Genomic DNA, 20,706 nt, shown 5'->3' on the forward strand with positions numbered 1-20,706 from the left:
AATTTGGACATTTTCACTTAGGGGTGTACTCACTTTTGTTGCCAGTGGTTTAGACATTAACCGCTTGCCCACCAGCCGCCATCATTATACTGCGGCAGGTTGGCTCTTTCCCGCGAATCGCCGTAGGTGTACGTCGGCTCCTTTAAGAGCCACAGTAGGCACGTGTCGGCTGCACAGCGGGGTTCCCGTTGCGCGTGGCCATGATGTCCGCCAGCCACCTGCGATCATAGGAAAGAGAGCCAGAATGGGGATTTGTCAATGTAACAGACAGATCCCCGTTCTGACAGAGGAGGAGAGAGAGATCTGCTGTACCTAGTGATTAGGAACAGCAATCTCTCTCCTCCTCCAGTCAGTTCCATCCCCCCACAGTTAGAAACACCTCCCAGGGAACACATTTAACCCCTTGATCGCTCCCTAGTGTTAACTCCTTTTCTGCCATTGACTTTCACACAGTAATCAGTGCATTTTTATAGCACTCACTGATCGCTGTATAAATGTCAATGGTCCCAAAAAAGTGTCAAAAGTGTCCAATCTATCTTTTGCAATGTTGCAGTCCCACTAAAAATCGCAGATCGCTGCCATTACTAGTAAAAAAAAAAAAAAAATTAAAAATGCCATAAATCTATCCCCTATTTATGTTTTTTTTTAACTAAAAATATGTAGAAGAATACATATTGGCCTAAACTGATGAAGACATTTTTTTGGGTACAAAGTTGTATGACCGCGAAAATATCAGTTAAAGCGACGCACTGCCGTATCGCAAAAAATGGCCTCGTCATTAAGGGGGAAAATCTTCTGGTCTGTAAGTGGTTAATGTCTGTGTGTTGAGTTATTTTGAGGGGACAGCAAATTTACACTGTTTACATTTAAATTTACAAGCTGTAAATTTACAAGCTGTACGCTCACTACTTTACATTGTAGCAAAGTGTCATTTCTTCTGTGTTGTCGCATGAAAAGATATAATAAAATTATTACAAAAATGTGAGAGGTGTATTCACTTTTGTCACTTTTGTGAGATACTATATATATATTTATACACTATAACATACTACCACAATAATCTATAATATTCTACTTGTTTTAAAGAAAAAATAGTAACACCTCAACACTTCAATGTGAAATGTAATATTTTATGTTTTCAGGTTTCATATATGGTGCAAGAGATGGGAAAACATTGCATCTATTCATTGATGATCTTAATGTCCCTACACCTGATGACAATGGGGTGCAATCCTGTAATGAGGTACAGTATTTAAATTTAAAAATTGATATTATCAATAGCCTGGTGGCTTTGTGACTGTGATTATAATTATTATTAGCAGTTTAGTAGTATATCATTACTAGTATGTTAAAACAATGGAAATTTAAACATTTGTCTATAAACTTCATTTACTTGAGAAGGCTAACAATATCCAATGTTCGATATTCATTATTTATTGCTCATTCATTCTCATTTACAACTTGATTTAAATAGGAACTTTAAGAATATAAATTTAGCATCTGCAATTGCTTCCTTGTCTTGGAGTGTAAGCTCCATGGCTGTTATCTTTAGGTCCCTTTACTACTAGTAGGGATGAGCCCGATGTTCGTTTCGAACGTAAGCTGAATTTAGAACATTATGGGAAATTGGAGTGCCCGCGGGACGCCCCATAATGAACGGCGAGATCGTCAATGCACTGCGAGATCGCAGTGGATTGATGGCTGCTGATTGGCCAAAGCATACACCTGACCTGCATGCTTTGGCCAATCACAGCGTGCTCTGCTGTGAGAGCCATGATCGGCCAAAGGCAGGAGTCCACGCCCCACACTATGTTAGGCATACATTGAATGAGAGCAGAAAAATTACATTTGTAAAGGAAAAAATCATTTAAAACTGCTTGCGGCTGTATTGTATTGCCCGATCCAGGCAATATACATAAAAATGATTGAAAAAAAAATGGCGTGAGTTCCCCCCCCAGTCCATTAGCAGGCCCTTTGGGTCTGGTCTGGATATTAAGCGGAACCCTGCGCCAAGATTTAAAAAAAAAATTGCGTGGCAGTCCCCCCTAAAATCTATACCAGGCCCTTCAGGTCTGGTATGGATATTAAAGGGGAACCCCGTGCCAAATTTTTTTTTTAAATGTCGCGGGGGTCTCCCCCCAAAATTTATACCAGGCCCTTCAGGTCTGGTATGGATTTTAAGGGGAACCTTAAATAAAAAAATGACTAGGGGGTCCCCCCAAGATCCATACCAGACCCTTATCTGAGCACACAACCTGGCAGGCTGCAGGAAAAGGGGGGGTGAGAGAGTGCCCCCTCTCCTGAACTGTACCAGGCCACATGCCCTCAACATTTGGAGAGTGTTTTGGGGTCCCCCCAAAACACCTTGTCCCCATGTTGATGGAGACAAGGGCCTCTAACCCACAACCCTTTCCCGGTGGTTGTGGGGGGGTCTTCGGGCAGGGGGATTATTGGAATCTGGAAGCCCCCTTCAAGAAGGGGCCCCCAGATCCTGGCCCCCCATGTGAATGGGTATCGGGTACATTGTACCCCTACTCATTCACCAAATAAGTGTAAAAAAAACTAACAATTACAGTAGCCAGTTTGGGACAATTCCTTTATTGAAAAAAAAAAAAAGTCCCGCGATGTCCCCTGAGCTGAGTTGAGGGTGGGGCCACCTGGTGATGTAAGCGGGTGACCCCGCCCCCTTGTGACGTAATGTGACATCACATAATGTCAGAGGGGACGGGGTCACTCGTTTACGTCACCGGTGACCCCGCCCTCAGGTATATAACAGCTGTCAATGCAAAAAGGCTGCAGTCAGCGGGAGCCTCCCATCAAGGCAGAGTTTTTCCGTTTTTTTTTTTCTCGGGTCATTGGTGCTGTGATTGAAGATGAATGGACATCGCGGGACATTTTTTTTTTTTCAATAAAGGAATCATCCCAAACTGGCTACTGTCATTTTTACACTTTTTTTGGTTAATGAGTAGGGGTACAATGTACCCAATACCCATTCACATGGGGGGCTGGGATCTGGGGGTCCCCTTGTTAAAGGGGGCTTCCAGATTCTGATAAGCCCCCCGTCGCAGACCCCCACAACCACCGGGCAAGGGTTGTGGGGAAGAGGCCCTTGTCCCCATCAACATGGGGACAAGGTGTTTTGGGGGGGGCCAAAACACCCTCCCCATGTTAAGGGCATGTGGCCTGGTACGGTTCAGGAGGTGGGGATGCTTTCTTATCCCCCCTTTTCCTGCGGCCTTCCAGGTTGCATGCTCTGATAAGGGTCTGGTATGGATTTTGGGGGGGACTACACGCCATTTTTTTAAATTTTGGCTCAGGGTTCCCCTTAAAATCCATACCAGACCTGAAGGGCCTGGTATGGATTTTGGGGGGGATCCCCATGCCATTTTTTTTTAAATTTTGATGCAGGGTTTCCATTAATATCCATACCAGACCTGAAGTGCCTTGTATGGATTTTGGGAGGACCCCTACACAATTTTTTTTTTTTAATTTTGGTGCAGGGTTAGACTTAATATTCATACCAGACTCGAAGGTCCTGGTAATGGACTGGGGGGGAACCCATGCCATTTTTTAAAATGATTTTTATCTATATTGCCGGGATATGACAATATATTAAAGCTGCGAGCAGTTTAAAATTAAATTTTTTCCTTTAGAAATTTCATTTTGTTGCGGTACTGTTCTAAACACGGGAAAGATGCGCTACTTTACAGGCAGACTAAGGACACCCCCAGGCATGATATTTAAATATTTAATTTTTATTATTTCACTTTAAGCATTATTAAAATCACTGCTCCTGAAAAAACTTTAGTTTTTGAAACTTTTTTTTGCATTGATGCATATCCCCTGGGGCAGGACCCGGGTCCCCAAACACTTTTTATGACAATAACTTGCATATAAGCCTTTAAAATGAGCACTTTTGATTTTTCATGTTTGTGTCCCATAGACTTTAATGGTGTCCGCACAAATTTTTTGCCTGTTCGCAAGTTCTGGTGCGAACCGAACCGGGGGGTGTTCGTCTCATCCCTAATTACTAGTCACTAACCTGTATGTGTCCCTGAGATGTGGTGCTGCCACCCAATATATAATAATGCCTATGACCACCGATATCATGCAAAGTGTTGCTTGCCACAGGTGCCATTGGCAACCATACTGGTACATGTGCATCCCGCCATCTCCCAGGTGAAGTAGCAACTGTACAAAGTACTATATCACAATCTATCATCTACTTACCACCAATGTAGCTTTCAAAATGATAGAAAACCCTTATAAGTAAATTATAATATAATTGAAGAAATATATTTTGTGAAAATGTGATACTGTAAGCTTTCGAATAGTAACAGATATTGTTCCTGATATGTTGCTAATTGTCGTCTTATATTCTCATCCAGCTGCTAAGAATGATTCTTGATGATAACATTTTGGTGAGACTGAACAAACCTTTTGAGTGGCAAATGCTAGAAGGATTCCTTGTCAGAGCTGTGATGGCCCTACCCCAGTATGCCAACAACACACAGAAAACAGCGGCACAGCGGCTATTGGTAGTTTGAGTTATAACACTGATGTATCCGATTCCTTTTATCTATAAATGGATATTATTCACTGTTTAATGTGCTAAAGTAAAACAGCATTTTTAATATTTTTTCCACTTTATCTTAAGTACAAAGCAAATAATCCTTAGAATATGTAAAAAGTAGAAAACATAATATTAAAAAAACTTCAGAATAGAACCACTTCCTTACCGGGCCAATTCTGGCATTCCTCTCCTACATAAAAAAAATGATAATTTTTTTGTTAAAAGAACCTAGTGAAAAGAACATTACCAGTATATATATTTTTTAACAGAGATCCTAGGGAATAAAATGGCAGTCAATTAAATTTTTTAAGTCACACGGTATTTGGGCAGCACTTTTTCAAATACACTCGTGGAATGGTGACAAACTTCGGTACTTAAAAATCTCCATAGGCTACGCTTAAAACTTTTTATAGGTTACCGGTTTAGAGCTACAGAGAAAGTCTAGTGCTAGAATTATTGCTTTTGCTCTAACGTTCACGGCGATACCTCACATGTGTGGTTTGAGTGTCATTTACATATGGGGGCATGACCTAAGTATGCGTTCGCTTTTGCGTGCGAGCATGGGGGGATTGGGGCACTTTAAAATGTGTGTTTTTTTTTATTGTTTGTTTTATTTTTATTTTTTTTATATTTTTCCCTTTAATTTTTTTTTTTTTTTATAACTTTTATTCCTATTACAAGGAATGTAAACATTCCTTGTAATAAGAATAGGTCATGACAGGTCCTCTTTACCGAGAGATCTGGGATCTATAAGTCCCCAGATTTCTCCTCTATGCTGGAAAGCCTGAGATAAAAAAAAAAAAAAATCGATCTCAGGCTTTCCAGCAAAAAAAATGGCAGTGTTTACAGCTGCCATGGCATCGCTTCTGGCCTCCGAGGGTCATAGAGATGGTCGGGGACCATCTGGTCCACAACCAGCTCTATGGTAAACCGCCTATAAAAGCAATCAAGCAGCTAGACAGCCGCCATGATTGTTTTTACTTTGCAGGGAATCGCTAGATAAAAAAAAAGATATCTGAATGATGTCATATGATGACCTACGGGTAGGAAGTTGGCAAACTGTATAGCCACAGCAGAAAGTGGCACAAAGGGAATAAAACTAGTCTCTTTTCATTGTTTTTTTTATATATATTCCTACAGGACATTTTCTAAAGATTTACATTAATTTATGTCTATTTTCTCATCAGCGTCACTTTTCCATATTTCATCTTCCGGATATTGGGGGTTCCCAGCTTCGACAAGTAATTTTCTCTATACTGGAAGTAAGTGTCATTGATAATGTAGCTTGTTGGATTGAAGGAAAGACATTAAAGTGGTTGAAAACCCTTCACCCAGTGAAGTGACTAGCATCAGGTGATACACAAAAATGAAACAAAGCCCCCTACATAAGTTGTACCCATTTATCTGCAGCGATCTGCTCTCTACATCTATTCAAAGTCCAGAATTTACACAGAATCTCTCAGCTCTGAAAAGTTGGGGGCAGAGATCTGAAGTCTGACAGTGAAAATCTCAGTGAGGACAGCTCTGAGCCCTGATTGGAGGGAAGGGACCCTCCTCACAGTATACAGAGAACATACACAGATAAGGATATTAGTCACAGACTGTGTTCTGGAGCTCTCCTCCCCCCATCACCTTTTTATCTCTTGGTGTCAGGAAAACCTTTCAGAAATGACTCATGCTGATAGCAGAGGAATGAGGCAGCAGAGAGAAATCACATTCAGTGCTATGGGTAGAGGCAAATACACAGTACAGGAGAATATGCTTTGTTCATATTTCATGTCTGAGGTTTACAATCACTTTAAAGTAAAACTGACCTGGTATAATAAGAGCCAGGGGCGGACTGACCATTGAGCCACTCGGGCACTGCCCGAGGGCCCTGGGCCATCAGGGTTGCCAGCCTCAGTAAAACCAGGGACAGTATGGACCAGGGACAGCCAATAGACAGTATGGACCAGGGACAGGCAATAGAAACATGTCTGTGTATACTGTGTGTACATGTATGTGTATACTGTGTGTGTGTATACTATGTGGCCCCATAATCTCTGATTGCCTGGGGGCCCCATAATCTCCTATTGCCCGGGGGCCCCATGAGTTGTCAGTCTGCCCCTGATAAGAGCCTTTGGTAATAATAGTGGTATAGCTCAGACACTGTGTGGTGCATGCAAGTCTTCAAATCTATATTTCTGCCCAGGTAGGGCTTCACTGACCCTAAGTACAGGCTGCATTCATTACATCAACTTCTCTCAATGCACCCTATCCCACCGACTCGAAGACCTTTACATTTAATTGTCAAATGCCAGGCCTCTGTGGGTAGAATAAACTTTGGCATCTGACAAATAAATAATGAGGCTTACTTAATGATCATGAGAACTAAATGTATTTTATTGCCTTCCTGCATTCTGGGGTAATAAGGCTTGCGATGATATAAAGCACATAATTGGTGTTCTCAATGCAGGCAAATATGGGTGACAAGGATGGCTTATCCTTACAAGAAGACATTCAGCTATCCCTGGTCAATGCTTCATGCCACCTTTTGGAGTCTGTGAAGAAAGTGTTAGTACCATCTTCTACACCAGGCCGACAACACTACCGGTTCTCGTTACGGGAGATCACCAAAGTATTCCAGGTAAAATTTAGTTCATTTGTATTTGGAATCTATTCTGTTATTTATTGTCAAGTCAACAGCCAAAGTTAAGAAGGAAAATGTCCATGTAAAAGATATTGACATAAATGTGTCTGATATTATCTGTGTTCAGTTCATAAAGTTGTCATACTGTGATAGGTTAAAGTGGTGTTAAACCCAAAGCCAAAAATGTTATATATTGCAGTTTAACAATCCTGTGGTGGCTGCATTTGTTTTCTTTTTTGGGGCTTTTTTCCCTCTATTTTTCCCTGGTGACCTGGCCAGTAATACACCTCCTGTATTAGAGTGCCTACACTCTGGAGCACGGGGGCTCCTTTGGACTGCAGCATTGTTCGTCTGGGAGGAGGGAAGTGTTATGCCGCATACACACGACCGGACTTCTTATCGGACTGAACTCCGAAGGACTTTTCAATGGAGTTCCAACTAAACCGACTTGCCTACACACGATCCCACCAAAGTCCGATAGTTTTGAACGTGATGATGTACGACCGGACTAGAAAGGAAGTTCAATAGCTAGTAGCCAATAGCTGCCCTTTCGGTCCGTTGGACTAGCATACAGAAGAACTTTTTTTCGATAGGAATCTAGTCGGTCGGAAAGATTTGAAACATGTTCTATTTCTAAGGTCCGTCAGATTTTTCGACAGAAAAGGTCCGATGAAACCAACACATGATCGGAATGTCCGATGGATTCGTTCCGTCTGACCTTTTCTGTCGGAAAGTCCGCTCGTGTGTACGCGGCATTAGATATACCAGCAGATTTAACTAGCTAGCAGATTTAAATAAGTCACACTGCAGCTACACAAGTAGTTACAGCAACGTTTTTTTTTTCTTTTTGGGAAAAAGGTTTTGCATGAATAAATAAAAGCTGATCATTGTAAACACTGATCAGTGTTAAATGGTTTGTCTCAAAACTATGAACTGAAACATTTGTAGAAATAGAGCAGCAAGTGAGATTGCAGCACCAACACAGCTTCTGTTGGCACAGGGATCGGTCAGTGGCGTTGCTATGGGGGTGGGGGGGGGTTGACCACACCCGGGTGACACCCTCCAGAGGGGTGACATCAACAAGGAAGCAGATGTAGTGGGTGCTGTTGAGCCCCCCCATAAGTAAAGCGGTGACAGCAGGCGGATGCTCAGCTAAAGAGCACTCGCAGCAGCGGAGCCAATCAGAAGAAACTATGGGAACATCATGGGACATGTAGTCCTGGAAGATTGGCAGCCCGATTGTTCTTCACAGGGAGCAAGCTACATCCCCCAGCATGCACTCTGCTGGGGGAAGAGAGAGAACAAAGCTGAGGGAGTGAGTGCTACACTGTAGCAACTACAGGAGACAGGAAAAAGAAAGAGGACTATACTGGGGAAGCCAAAGAAAGAGCCACACTGCCCAGCGCCACCAGAGAGAGCGCCACACTGCCCAGCACCACCAGAGAGAGCGCCACACTGCCCAGCGCCGCCAGAGAGAGCGCCACACTGCCCAGCGCCACCAGAGAGAGCGCCACACTGCCCAGCACCACCAAAGAGAGCTCCACACTGCCCAGCGGCACAAGAGAGAGCGCCACACTTCCCAGCACCACCAGAGAGAGCGCCAACAGTAACAGTTGTTTTCCTTCTGGGATAAAGGCCTTACATGAATGAATACAATTTGATCATTGTAAGCACCCCTGTCAAATGTTTAATGACTTGTCACATACCTCTAACTGCTACTTTGTCTGGACAGCTTGTTCTATTAAAGTATGTTGAAAAATAACAGACTTACTGGATGGATCACCAGGTGAAAATAAAAGGAAAAAAAAAAAAAGAAAGTTAATGCAGTCACCACATCTAAGGATTAGTAAGCTGCAGCTTAATACATTTTTTTGTTTTTTGGGTTTAATACTGCTTGAACCTTCCTAGCGGTAATCCCGAGTGTGGCTCGGGGTGAATTTTCATTACCAAAGGTGCTAACCCCAAGCCACACTCAGGATTGCATCACAGTATCCTGGGAAAGTTACTTACCTTGTCCCCAGAATCCTGCGATGTCCTCCCACTGTGTCCATGGGCTGTGTACTCAGCTTGATCTATCAATGTGCCGGGCTCCGTTCCCTGCGAGCGTCGCAACGCACAGGGACAGAGCCCGGTGGCAAATTTAAAAAGTTAAAAAACAAAACACATACAGTACTATGTAATCTTATAGATTATATTACTGTATTAAATCGTTTCACCTCCCTTTTGTCCCTAGTGCTTTGTCCAGTGCCCTGCATGTAGTTTTATATTATAAATACTGTTCTTTCTGCCTGGTAACTTGAGAATGTCCATAGCAACCAAAAAGCATCCCTTTACGTGGTTTTAGTGGTTTTAGACCAGCTAGAAAATAGCAATAGTGAATTAGAATCGCTTGCAGAATTGAGCGATAGTGATTCGTGGGGATGTTCTTCATCCAACACTGAAAGTAATGACAGCAAAAATTCTGCAACTGAGCAAATTTTAGTGTTTTTGATTTGATTACATTATTTAATAAATTTTATTATTATTAGATTATTATTTTATTATAATTATTTATAGTTATTTATTATATTATAATTTATGATTGTCATGTTTCAAACTTTCTCATACATGGGATGTCTACTAGACTCTTGTTTAGACAGATTTAAGTGAGTTATTTCTCAGAATTACAGGCCTACAATATAAAACGCCAAATTTCCATGCATAACAATTTACCCCTTTGAGACGCAAAAATCTGACATAATCATACCACCAGGGAGGTTAAACCTTGCTGTGTTATATCACTGTTCTGATATGTGGTATTAGTACTTTACTTTACTTTCTTTACCAGTATTTGTAGCCTAAACCTATGTAGCACCCTGGTTATAGGCAAGGTTGCTAACAAATTTAGTTTGCTAGGTGGTAACTAGCCTGGCTAATTGTTAGGGGGGGATTCCCTGACTTTTCCCTAACTCTGGATTTACCTCTCTCTTTTGTCACTAGGTGGCATTGTCGCCATGGCATTAGAATGATAAGGGCATATTAAATCCAGACTAGGGGTGGATGGGTTGTCTCAGCCAATTGGCAGGGGTTTCTTTAGTCCCTTGGCCTGCTGGGAGAGCCTATTTATTCGGGAGGAGTCAGGTGATCGGGGGTTCTGTGCCATCTGGAAGACTGTCTGGGTGGACGTGTGTCACAAGGATCCGGGTTGCTAGGCCAGAAGCCTGAGGTCTATCCAGGGAGCGCCTGGCTGCTAGGCTGTCTGAGGCCTATCCAGGTTTGAGAGAAGCAGCGCAGGGTTGGGGCTTTCGGCCGGAAGCCTAACCAAGTTGCAGAGGTTCCATTGGATGGGGAACCGCATCATTGCCAGGGGTGAGGGAGAAGCCATTGCCACATGGGACGACCACTCCTGTTACCAGAGGCAAATGAGTATCAATGTCAGAGATAAAGGAGACACAGTCGCCATTAAGAGACAACCATTCCTGTTATCAGAGGCCAGTTATGGAAGTCTGAAGAAGTACCAGAGCAGCCTTATTCACTAGTCAGGGACGGTGAAGAAGTGGGAAAGCTTCAGCAGAGTGCCAAGGATCGAGCAGGTTAGCAGGGGTGACGCTTGAGGAATATACAGTGGATTTAACTGTGGAGGAGCTCAAGGGAACCAGTAATGTCTGGGATCTTGAAGTCTAGTGAGAAACTGGGAGCTCAGTGAGTGAAGATCTACAGTAGGATACTGTGAGATGTGAGAGAAGATCTATAATGGGTTACTGTGAGTTACGTGTATGGATCTCTATTGACTGTTCAAAGTTCAGTTGCCATAGGAGACAACAGTTCTACAAATACAGTTGCTGCATCCAGCTTAAAGGCCTTCTACCTGTATAGCTGTCTGCCTATTATTTTTGTCTTGGAGTCTGCCAATTAATATTGCATCTGCCTAAGGGTGTCCTGGCCCTAACCCTCTCTCCACCAGTTCTGTTAAGAGAAAATAAATCTCTAAGTCTTGCATTACAAAAAGTGACTGGCACCCAATCATTCAACTTGCAATACACCAACCGTGCCTAATAACCCACATTACAAGGAAGGATGTCAGCTCTCCCTGACTCTGGAGGTCACCATTAGGCCTTTGGAGGTCGGGGATGCCACTACACCTATTATGCATTGGTAAGACTGTATAGAACAGAATGATCTGACAGTTTTGATAATTTTTAATCATAAATGATTTGCTGTTTCGTTTACCAAGAGAAAGAAGGCTTTGCACCATTACATATCAAATAAAACTGTAGAATGAGAAATGCATAACATTATAATTTTACACATAACATTTACTATGTTGTAGTCTCTTCGAAAGCTGTCCAGTGAAGATCGTGAAGACCGTAGTATTGTTATAGCATATTGGCAACATGAAGTTCATCGTGTTATACGAGACAGGCTGTGTCGACATGCAGACATCAACTGGTTTGACTCAGAAATGGCCAAGAAAATTAAAGAGGTATGTTATTTTATTGATCATAAGCATATTATCATGTTTCACGTTCTTTATTGGTAACTGAGTGAACCTGTTAATTTTTTTTAACTGTTAACTTTTTCACTAAGGAGTGGTTACTTATACTTACAGATCAGATTGCATTTTACTAGAATCAGATTGGTTAATTAAATTCTAATTAGTTCCTCAAACCAGCTTTACAAGGCGGAATACTTTTACTGAGCTAGTAATAAGAGTCATGTAATTCAAACAGTCTTGTTGTTCAGGTCCTAACACACTAGGGTTGATTTACTAAAACTGGAGAGTGCAAAATCTGGTGCAGCTTTGCATAGAAACCAATCATCTTGCAGTATTTTTTGCCTAATTGAACAAGCTGAAGTTAGAGGCTGATTGGGTACCATGCAAAGCTTCCCCAGATTTTGCACTCTTCAGTTTTAAGGCTGTATCACACTGGTGCGACATACGCTCCGACTTTGAGAGCACATGTTGCATGATGTGTATAAATCAATGAGAGCCATCTTAACTGGTCCAACTTTGGAAGAGGTTCCTGCACTACTTTGGTCCAACTTTGGTCCAATTTCATCCCATTGAATATCATTGAATTCATATCCAAGTCAGATCAGCATCTTAATTGTTCCGCCGACTTGTGACAATGTTAGCACTGCAAATGTATTGAAAAAAAAACAAAATCCATACCAGACCCAAGTTGCACTCATCTCAAGTAGAATCCTGTTCATTAAAGTCTGACCGATGTTGCAGGGCAAAGTCGGATCGGAAGTTGTGGGCCTTATATTGCCTTATATTTGCCTTATATTAGTTTATATTGAGGTACCTATGTTAAAAAAATTAAAGGGGAAAGATGTGAAAGAAAGTGAGAAAAAAATATTGTTTGCTTTTTCTTTTACAAGGCGTTTTATTGAGATTCAATTCAACAGGTTGGGTCAACAATGAGATGGTTACATTGCATGTGAGACATACAAAAAAAGGAAATTAGAGTGTTATGAGACAGATACAGTAACAATGTACAAAATTTGTACATAAATTTCAAATTCAGTGCTATTTTTAATGAGAGTCCCTAAGTAAGAGAACTCAAGAATCTCGATTGTATTGCATACTGACTTGAATCATGAAGATCCAGCTAAACATAATTAAACATGAAAGTTCTTTGACAACAGGATTATTCATAGGTGAGAATGCAGTGTGCAACCATAAAAATGCTTTCACCATAACCATCCTAACCAAGAACTCACCCAACGGCCCAAAAGGCCCAAAAAAAAGTTGCACAATATGGAGTTAAAATAAAAGGAAAAAAAAAGAAAGGAGAGAAAAAGGAAAGAAAAGGAGTCAAGGTTAAAAGGAAAGAAAGAAGAATAGTCCAACAGGGTGTGCGCCAGGGATATTGTTTGCTTTTTTTATAAGAAACATGCATAATTAATCAAATTTTAAGGCCAGGGGATTTTTCTCCCTTTAAGGCAAAATCTCCAACAAATCTCCACTTCCCATACATTTTTATCAATATCACCTACATTAATTTGCTTATATACTCTTTCCAATGCATAAACTGTAATTTTCTGACGTTATGGTAAAAAAAAAAAAAACAAAAAAAAAAAAACAGGCTTTTTGTTTTTCCACTGTAAAAACATCCACATTCACACTCACAAGAGATATACAACCCCTTTTACATTACTGTTCACAAAATGTGCTACCGTGATTGATTATCCATTGGGCAAAAGCAAAAAGGGCTCTGAGTTACTATGTAGGAGCATTGAGCAAGCTCCGTATTTATTACCAACTTTCGTTTGACAACAATGTGGGGGTGTGTGTTTTTCATAGCTTATACACGTCACTTTATCCTGTAAAGAGGAGGCCTGGTGAAAAGTATTCTAAATAAAGAGAACTACTTTGGATAAAAGATCATTTTGTGTAACCATAGCCAATGTTTGTACATTAATGACATGAGCTGGAGTCACTAACGAAAGCAAGGGTCTGGCTATTCGCACAAGGATGCGTTTCTTGAACACTAAGCAACCTGCATGGCATAATATTAATAATAATAATACAATTTTCACAGTATGTATATACAGCAGGCGATGTCTTCAACTGTCTGCTTACCAAAGGACAGAAAGCTCGAAACAGCCACTGGAATGGGTCCAAATCAGTGGAACATCAAAGGTCAGAGGAGGAAGATACCTATTACTGCTTGCTGTTTCTGGACTGAAATAATGTAATTCACTTTCTTCAAAGAAAGCAAAATATCCCTTCAAAGCCAAAATCCAGACCATCCTCTGTTATAGTAAATAATGTGCTTCAGTGTATGACTTTTTTAAAATAAGCCGCTGTATACCTTATTTTAAAGTGCCGCTCCGTGCTCACGTGACTGGCCACCTCTCTCCTCTACTCCTACTGGCTGACGTTAGCAGGGGGATTCTCAGCCCCACCCGCTGTAGCTGTCAGATCGAGAGAGGAGAGAGGTGGCCAGTCACTTGAGCATGGAGCTGTGCTATAAAATATGATACAAAGAGGCTTATTTTTGAAAAACACACATCGGGGCACATCTTTTACTATAACAGAGGAGATTGTAGCACGAACACTCTTAACAACCACTTTAAAGCACATCAAAAAGTGACAGGAAATGTGCCTGTTACCATCCCCACATATAATCACCTGTCCTTTCTGAAGGCAGCTAAGTAAAAATCAGAAAATGTCTAAAGGGAAAGGAAATGAGGCACTGCATCGCCATTAAATAATGGTGATGCAGTATCTTATGTCCTTTTGCTCAGTTCTGAAACAGCAAACAGTAATAGTTATCTTCCTCCTTTGACCCTTGATGTCCCACTGACCTAGACCCATTCCAATGGCTTGGATTTATTGAAATTATATTTTTTGGTAACTGGACAGCTGATGACATGACCTGCTGTATTCAGATAGTGGATTTCTAGAGCAGGTGGTGCATTCCCTTTATCCTTGACTAAAGCTGACAAATCCAAAGTCTAATGTGCTGCCTGAGAGGGTTTCAATTAAGAAGATGGCTCTTTTTGTAGATTGAAGATGTTCTACATTTTAATTAAAGTATAAGTGTAGCTGGGCTAGCATTTGTTGTGATAATGTAGAATGTGTAATGTGATAATGTCATCCCCATATTAAATCTTTACCATATAATGGTATACATATTGCATCAGAATTGGCTCCTGTCATGTTGCCTAACTGCAAATTGATAATACGGGCACTGGTTTGGGGAGGGGATTTGGGAAAACTCAATTGTCTATTCTACTCCCACTCAGAAATCTTCACTTATCTGTCAATATAAAATATAGCTGAAAAAAGTGTGTGTAGGTCTATGCATTTTTTAGATCATGAAGGTTTTCAAATGATGGTCGCAGACATTCCCCTGCTGAGCTTTATCTTGTTTCTACCTTGTGTATATTTATTAATAGATTCTTTTTTGGTCAGTATTTTCCAGACATTGCAGAGTCTTCACTCCAAAGAACATTTACAACATTTCCTCTAGAAATGAAGTTTTCTCATCAGAATAGCACAGAGAATAAAGGTGTAAAGGTAATAAATACGCAGTAATTCATTATTATTATATATTCATGTTACTATACCTTCATATAATAGATGCTTTTTAATTGTCTTTTGGTTCAGGTCTTGCTACAGTCTGTTACCAAACTAGATGATGTGCAAAGTTTTCTGAAGACCACCGTACAACATTACAATGAGGAGCTTGGGCACCAAAAACTCCACCTTGAATTATCACAGAATGCTGTATTGCAGATAATTCGTATACACAGAGTACTGTCTTCTGAGAAGGGGTGAGTTGTATTGCACTAGACCAAAACATGATAACATTTTTGCAGGCAAACCCGTATGCATACAAGACTATTTTATAAGAGTGGAGGCATTGACTAAGTATGTACTTTTTTGAGGGTGGTTTTAAAAGGCAAACATTAATCTATCTGTCTATGACATTTCTAATTTATCCAAGTCATGGCATACCTAGCTTTAGCCAGACTTGTTTTTTAATGTCAAAGATGTTTCACTACCAACCAAATCATTCAAGTAGCTCCTGCAGTTCTAATGATTGTCAGGAACATACCCAGGAGTTACCCAGGCTGAGAGTTGTTTCTATCATTAGAGCTGAAGAAGCTACTGGGATGAGTAGGTAAACACGGGGACATTACAGTGTAAGTTCAGTTGAATGTGACTAACTGCTACTAGAGAGAATATTCCAATCAGATAATATAGGCAACACGTTACATATTCAAGGAAAACTTCAGCCCGCTGTCTGCTGAAAACAGGTCACAGGAGTGCAGAACGAACTGCACTCCTGTGATTTACAAACAAGCTTTGGCTGTACTTCTCCTTTAATTTGCAGGGATTTCTTCTCATTTCCTGTTTTGGCTACTGGACAGAAGGTGATGGTAAATCTCCCCAATGGGGCACAGGTGGCCAAAAAAAGCTGACAGGGGTTACAACCTTCCCTTACACTATCCAAAATGTTAAAAAAAAGTTTTGTCTATAGTTCTTCAATTTATTTTACATTATTGTGTTCAATTTGGTAGGTGATGGAGGATACTTCTGCTTACTATGGCTCCTTACACTTATTTTGGTTTCCTGCATCAAACCCCCCCCCCCCAAAAAAAAAAAAAAAAACATACACACTTTTCCCCATTGGTTCTCTAATGTGATGGGTAGATCTAATGACACATAGTGAGGTTTAAAAGTGAGGGTGGAGCTCAAGCTTGACCCTTACAGAAAAATTCAATATTGCCTTTATTGTTAACTGCTTGTATCTCTGGATTTACTGATCAGTTTTACTTGTGCATTTCTTTATCATATGCTCATAGATGAAAAATATACATACCTGTAGCTGACAAAAACACTAGTTTGCTATTACATTAGACACAATAATGGATTGCATGGATATTATGCCTTTTACTAATATGTCTTTGTAATTGCAGTGGCAATGCACTGTTAGTGGGATGTGTTGGGTCTCATCTATCAACATTAGTGAAGCTAGCCCTCTATGTTGCTGACATACCCCTGCATGTAGTGGATACATCTGGACACAATAACTTCATCGGTAGTCTGAAATCCGCCATCCAGATTTCTGCAGTTGAAGGAAAACCAACAGCTATTCTGTTAACCGTAAGTTTATCATTTCCTTGAGCTTAAGTATCTCACAACAACAACAAAAATATAGTAAAGTAAATGTATTAATATTAAAACAAAAGAACACACCAGCAAACAGCAAATATAAAAATACAAGTGAACCACAACCATATAACCAAAATGTATAACTAACAGGAAACCTAACTACAAACTACTATATAGAATATATACAACATATAGGTCATAGGGAATACCAGAGATGCAAGTAAGGGGAGAATCAGGACTGGGATCAGTATGAAGGGGAGCAGATGTAAGGCAGTGAGGTGCAGGGTACAGGAGGCAAGGCAGGAGCAGGATAAATGGTAGCATCATCTGACTTAGCACAGCAAAACATGGACGCATGGTGTATCCACAAAAGAGGGGCTTAAGGACCATTCCAGCATCCAGCATCAGATGAAGACTGATTACTAGAAACTGCTGGCTGCTGGGAGACACCCACTGGTGAACACTGAAAGTACAACCTTCTGCCCAGGGAACTACAGTGCCACTAGCAGGTAAACTAGGTCCTGATACTGATGAAAATGATTTAAATTATTTCAATTAAACTTGCATTGATTATTTGGAGTTACTATATATTCACATCCACTGCTGTTTGCACTGGCTCATTACAGAGCAATTCTAAGAAATTCTAGTTCTAGTGAAACTGGTCAGTGATCTGTTAATTTTATCCAGCACACTGCAGCTGTACTAAAATCAGAATATTTAGTCAATATACCTTCTCAGTAACTCAAATAAGAACACACAGGCAACCTCACAGGGTCAGTAAGAGGACAGTAGAAGTGTAAATCACAATATCTGTGCTATGCCATTTCCGCTATTTCCGAGGCTCCAAGGCAAATTTGAATCTTGTTGTTGGCTGTAAAAAAAACTTCTCAGTACACACATTTCTTTACACTGTTTTCTGTACATGAGAGACAGTTAGGAGCCAGTAATGGAGTGTTCAAGTGGGTAATCAGAGCATCCCTGAATTACCAACAAAGAAGTGGGGTGGACTGAAGCAAGACAGCAACACCTGAATGAATATCTGATGTACTGAGCAAGTAGGCTTTGCACTATCTATGCCTTCAAACGCACAATTTGTCACTTCTGGTGTTCCTTTAAATGATGACTCAAGAATGGAATCATATGAAAGTTTACAGACTAGCTAACTATACCGTTATTATGATCCTGTATACTTGCACTTTGTTCCATCCTGGACATAGAATGGGAAAATACTGTCTTTTCCCTATTCATCTGAAACCATGTCAGAAAAGTGGCAGTTTGCAATTTACTTTGATTACCCTAATTGCCATCCTTTTTGAAGTTGCTGTGACTCTCTGAGAGGAACAATTGACTGATTTGTGTCTAGAAATTAATGTGTTCTGTTGCCATAGTAATTATCAGTGCATGCTGCGTGCATTCATGGTTCTGATTACAGCATAGGTAAAAGGCCAACTAGGCTTCTACAGTTAGCTTATTAGTCAAAAATACAGGTCACGTTATGCTGTGTGGATACAATATGTCATTGTTTAATGATTTTCTGAGTGGTTCTCTTTTTAATGTTTGTACAGCTAAGTGACTCATTGTAGACTCCTACCGAAAATACTTGAATGTTCCTGTAAAGCTGCCCATACAGAAAGGAATTTCATTTGATTGTTAGCAAATGATTAGTCTCTTGAAGTTTCACATGTTATTATGTTACCTCTATTTTGAGGCGCAGAGTAGACTTAGGCAGCTTGAAGGCAGCTTGAAAAAGCTCAGTACAGCTTCTTTTTTTATTGAGCTAAAATACAACCCATTAATTGTAATGTGCCTATGCACACAGGCGCGTAAACAAGCGCTGTGTATTCTTCAGTAAAAAAAAAAAAAAAAAGGAAAAATCTGCATCTTGGTCAGTAATTTACACCTCGTGCTCGCAATGCGCACATTTGCGTGCACGAGAATAGGTTGCGCACATGTGTGCAAAAATACGTGCAAGTACATACCAAAAAAAACACCTGAAAAAAATAGATGCTCAAACTGGAGTATTGTGTGCAAGAGGCCTTAATATGTTGGCGATTTTCAGCTTGCCTTTACACACACATGAACTTTAATGGCATCCCAGTCTTAGTCCATAGGGTTCAATATTGAGTTGGCCCACCCTTTGCAGCTATAATTGCTTCAACTCTTCTGGGAAGGCTGTCCACAAGATTTAGGAGCGTGTCTATGGGAATGTTTGACCATTCTTCCAGAAGTGCATTTGTGAGGTCAGGCACTGATGTTGGATGGGAAGGCCCGGCTCGCAGTCTCTGCTCTAATTCATCCCAAAGGTGTTCTATTGGGGTTCTATTGAGGTCAGGACTCTGTGCAGGCCAGTCAAGTTCTTCCACCTCAAACTCGCTCATCCGTGTCTTTATGGACCTTGCTTTATGCACTGGTCCAAATCATTTGGTGGAGGGGGGATTATGATGTGGGGTGGTTTTTTAGGGGTTGGGCTTGCCCCCTTAGATCCAGTGAAGGGAACTCTTAAGGCATCAGCATTCCAAGACATTTCGGACAATTTCATGTGTGGGAACAGTTTGGGGATGGCCCCTTCCTGTTCCAACATGATTGCGTACCAGTGCACAAAGCAAGGTCCATAAAGACATGGATGCCTGACCTCACAAATGCGCTTCTGGAAGAATGGTCAAACATTCCCATAAACACACTCCTAAACCTTGTGGACAGCCTTCCCAGAAGAGATGAAGCTGTTATAGCTGCAAAGGGTGGACCAACTCAATATTGAACCCTATGGACTAAGACTGGGATGCCATTAAAGTGCATGTGTGTGTAAAGGCAGGTGTTCCAATACTTTTGGCAATATAGTGTGTGTGTGTGTGTGTTTGTTTGTGTGTGTATATACAGTATCTCACAACAGTGAGTACACCCTCACCCCACATTTTTGTAAATTTTTTTTGTATCTTTTCATGTGACAACACTGAAATGACACTTTGCTACAATGTAAAGTAGTGAGTGTACAGCTTGTATAACAGTGTAAATTTGCTGTTCCCTCAAAATAGCTCAACACACAGCCAATAATGTCTAAACCGCTATTAAATAAAATAATGTAAAAACAAATCTGTGCTTAAAGTTATTCAGCCTGCATGACATTGGTGCATAGTGCCTTCGTAAATAATTCTTACTTTTAAATGGTAAAAGGCTAAGAATATAATGTTAGCTTTTACAGATATGTAGATTTATCCATTTGTCCATTACTTATGATCTAAACATAAAGTACATTTATGAAAGGCTAGTACATTATTGGCTACTTCAAGCCACTGGGGTTGAGTTAATAAAGGCGAATATGTTATGCCACGTACACACGAGCGGACTATTCGACCGGACTGGTCAGACGGACTTTTGGCGGACTTCCAACGGACTTTCCCAACGAATGGACTTGCCTACACACAATCACAGACCGAGAGGTTCGTACGTGATGACGTACAACTGGACTAAAATAAGGAAGTTGATAGCCAGTAGCCAATAGCTTCCCTAGCGACGGTTTTCGTCCGTCGGACTAGCATACAGACGAGCGGACTTTTCGATAGGAACTGGGTCCGGCAGAGTTCCGACGTAAAGATCTGAAACATGTTCCACATCTAAAGTCCGTCAGATTTTCAACCGAAAAAGTCCGCTGCAGGTCCGATGAAGCCGACATACGGTCGAATTGTCCGTCGGACCAGTCCAGTCGAAAAGTCCGCTCGTGTGTACACGGCATTAACGTTGCAAGGGAAGTTTCCGTCAACTTAGTGAATGTGGTGAAAATACACTTTGCAAATGGTACCCTAACGTGTAAAGGAAAATTTTTAAAAACAGTATATTTGTTAGCACATGATTGGATGATGAAAGTCAGCAGAGCTTCATCTCATGCTCTGAGCT

The 20,706-nt window shown here is 40.8% G+C and overlaps 1 protein-coding gene across 1 annotated transcript in view; it reads left to right on the plus strand.

Moving 5' to 3' along the window:
- LOC141141245 (dynein axonemal heavy chain 5-like) overlaps nt 1–20,706 on the plus strand; it is a 334,052-nt gene that overhangs the window by 200,951 nt on the left and 112,395 nt on the right. Inside the window, exons 61-68 of the mRNA XM_073628924.1 lie at nt 1,143–1,243; nt 4,389–4,538; nt 5,761–5,835; nt 7,029–7,199; nt 11,512–11,664; nt 15,109–15,213; nt 15,304–15,470; nt 16,620–16,806. Of these exons, the coding sequence (XP_073485025.1) occupies nt 1,143–1,243; nt 4,389–4,538; nt 5,761–5,835; nt 7,029–7,199; nt 11,512–11,664; nt 15,109–15,213; nt 15,304–15,470; nt 16,620–16,806 (1,109 nt within the window). The remainder of the gene's footprint in view (nt 1–1,142; nt 1,244–4,388; nt 4,539–5,760; nt 5,836–7,028; nt 7,200–11,511; nt 11,665–15,108; nt 15,214–15,303; nt 15,471–16,619; nt 16,807–20,706) is intronic.

Source organism: Aquarana catesbeiana, linkage group LG04, assembly GCF_042186555.1.
Source record: "Aquarana catesbeiana isolate 2022-GZ linkage group LG04, ASM4218655v1, whole genome shotgun sequence".
Taxonomy (NCBI): Eukaryota; Metazoa; Chordata; class Amphibia; order Anura; family Ranidae; genus Aquarana; species Aquarana catesbeiana.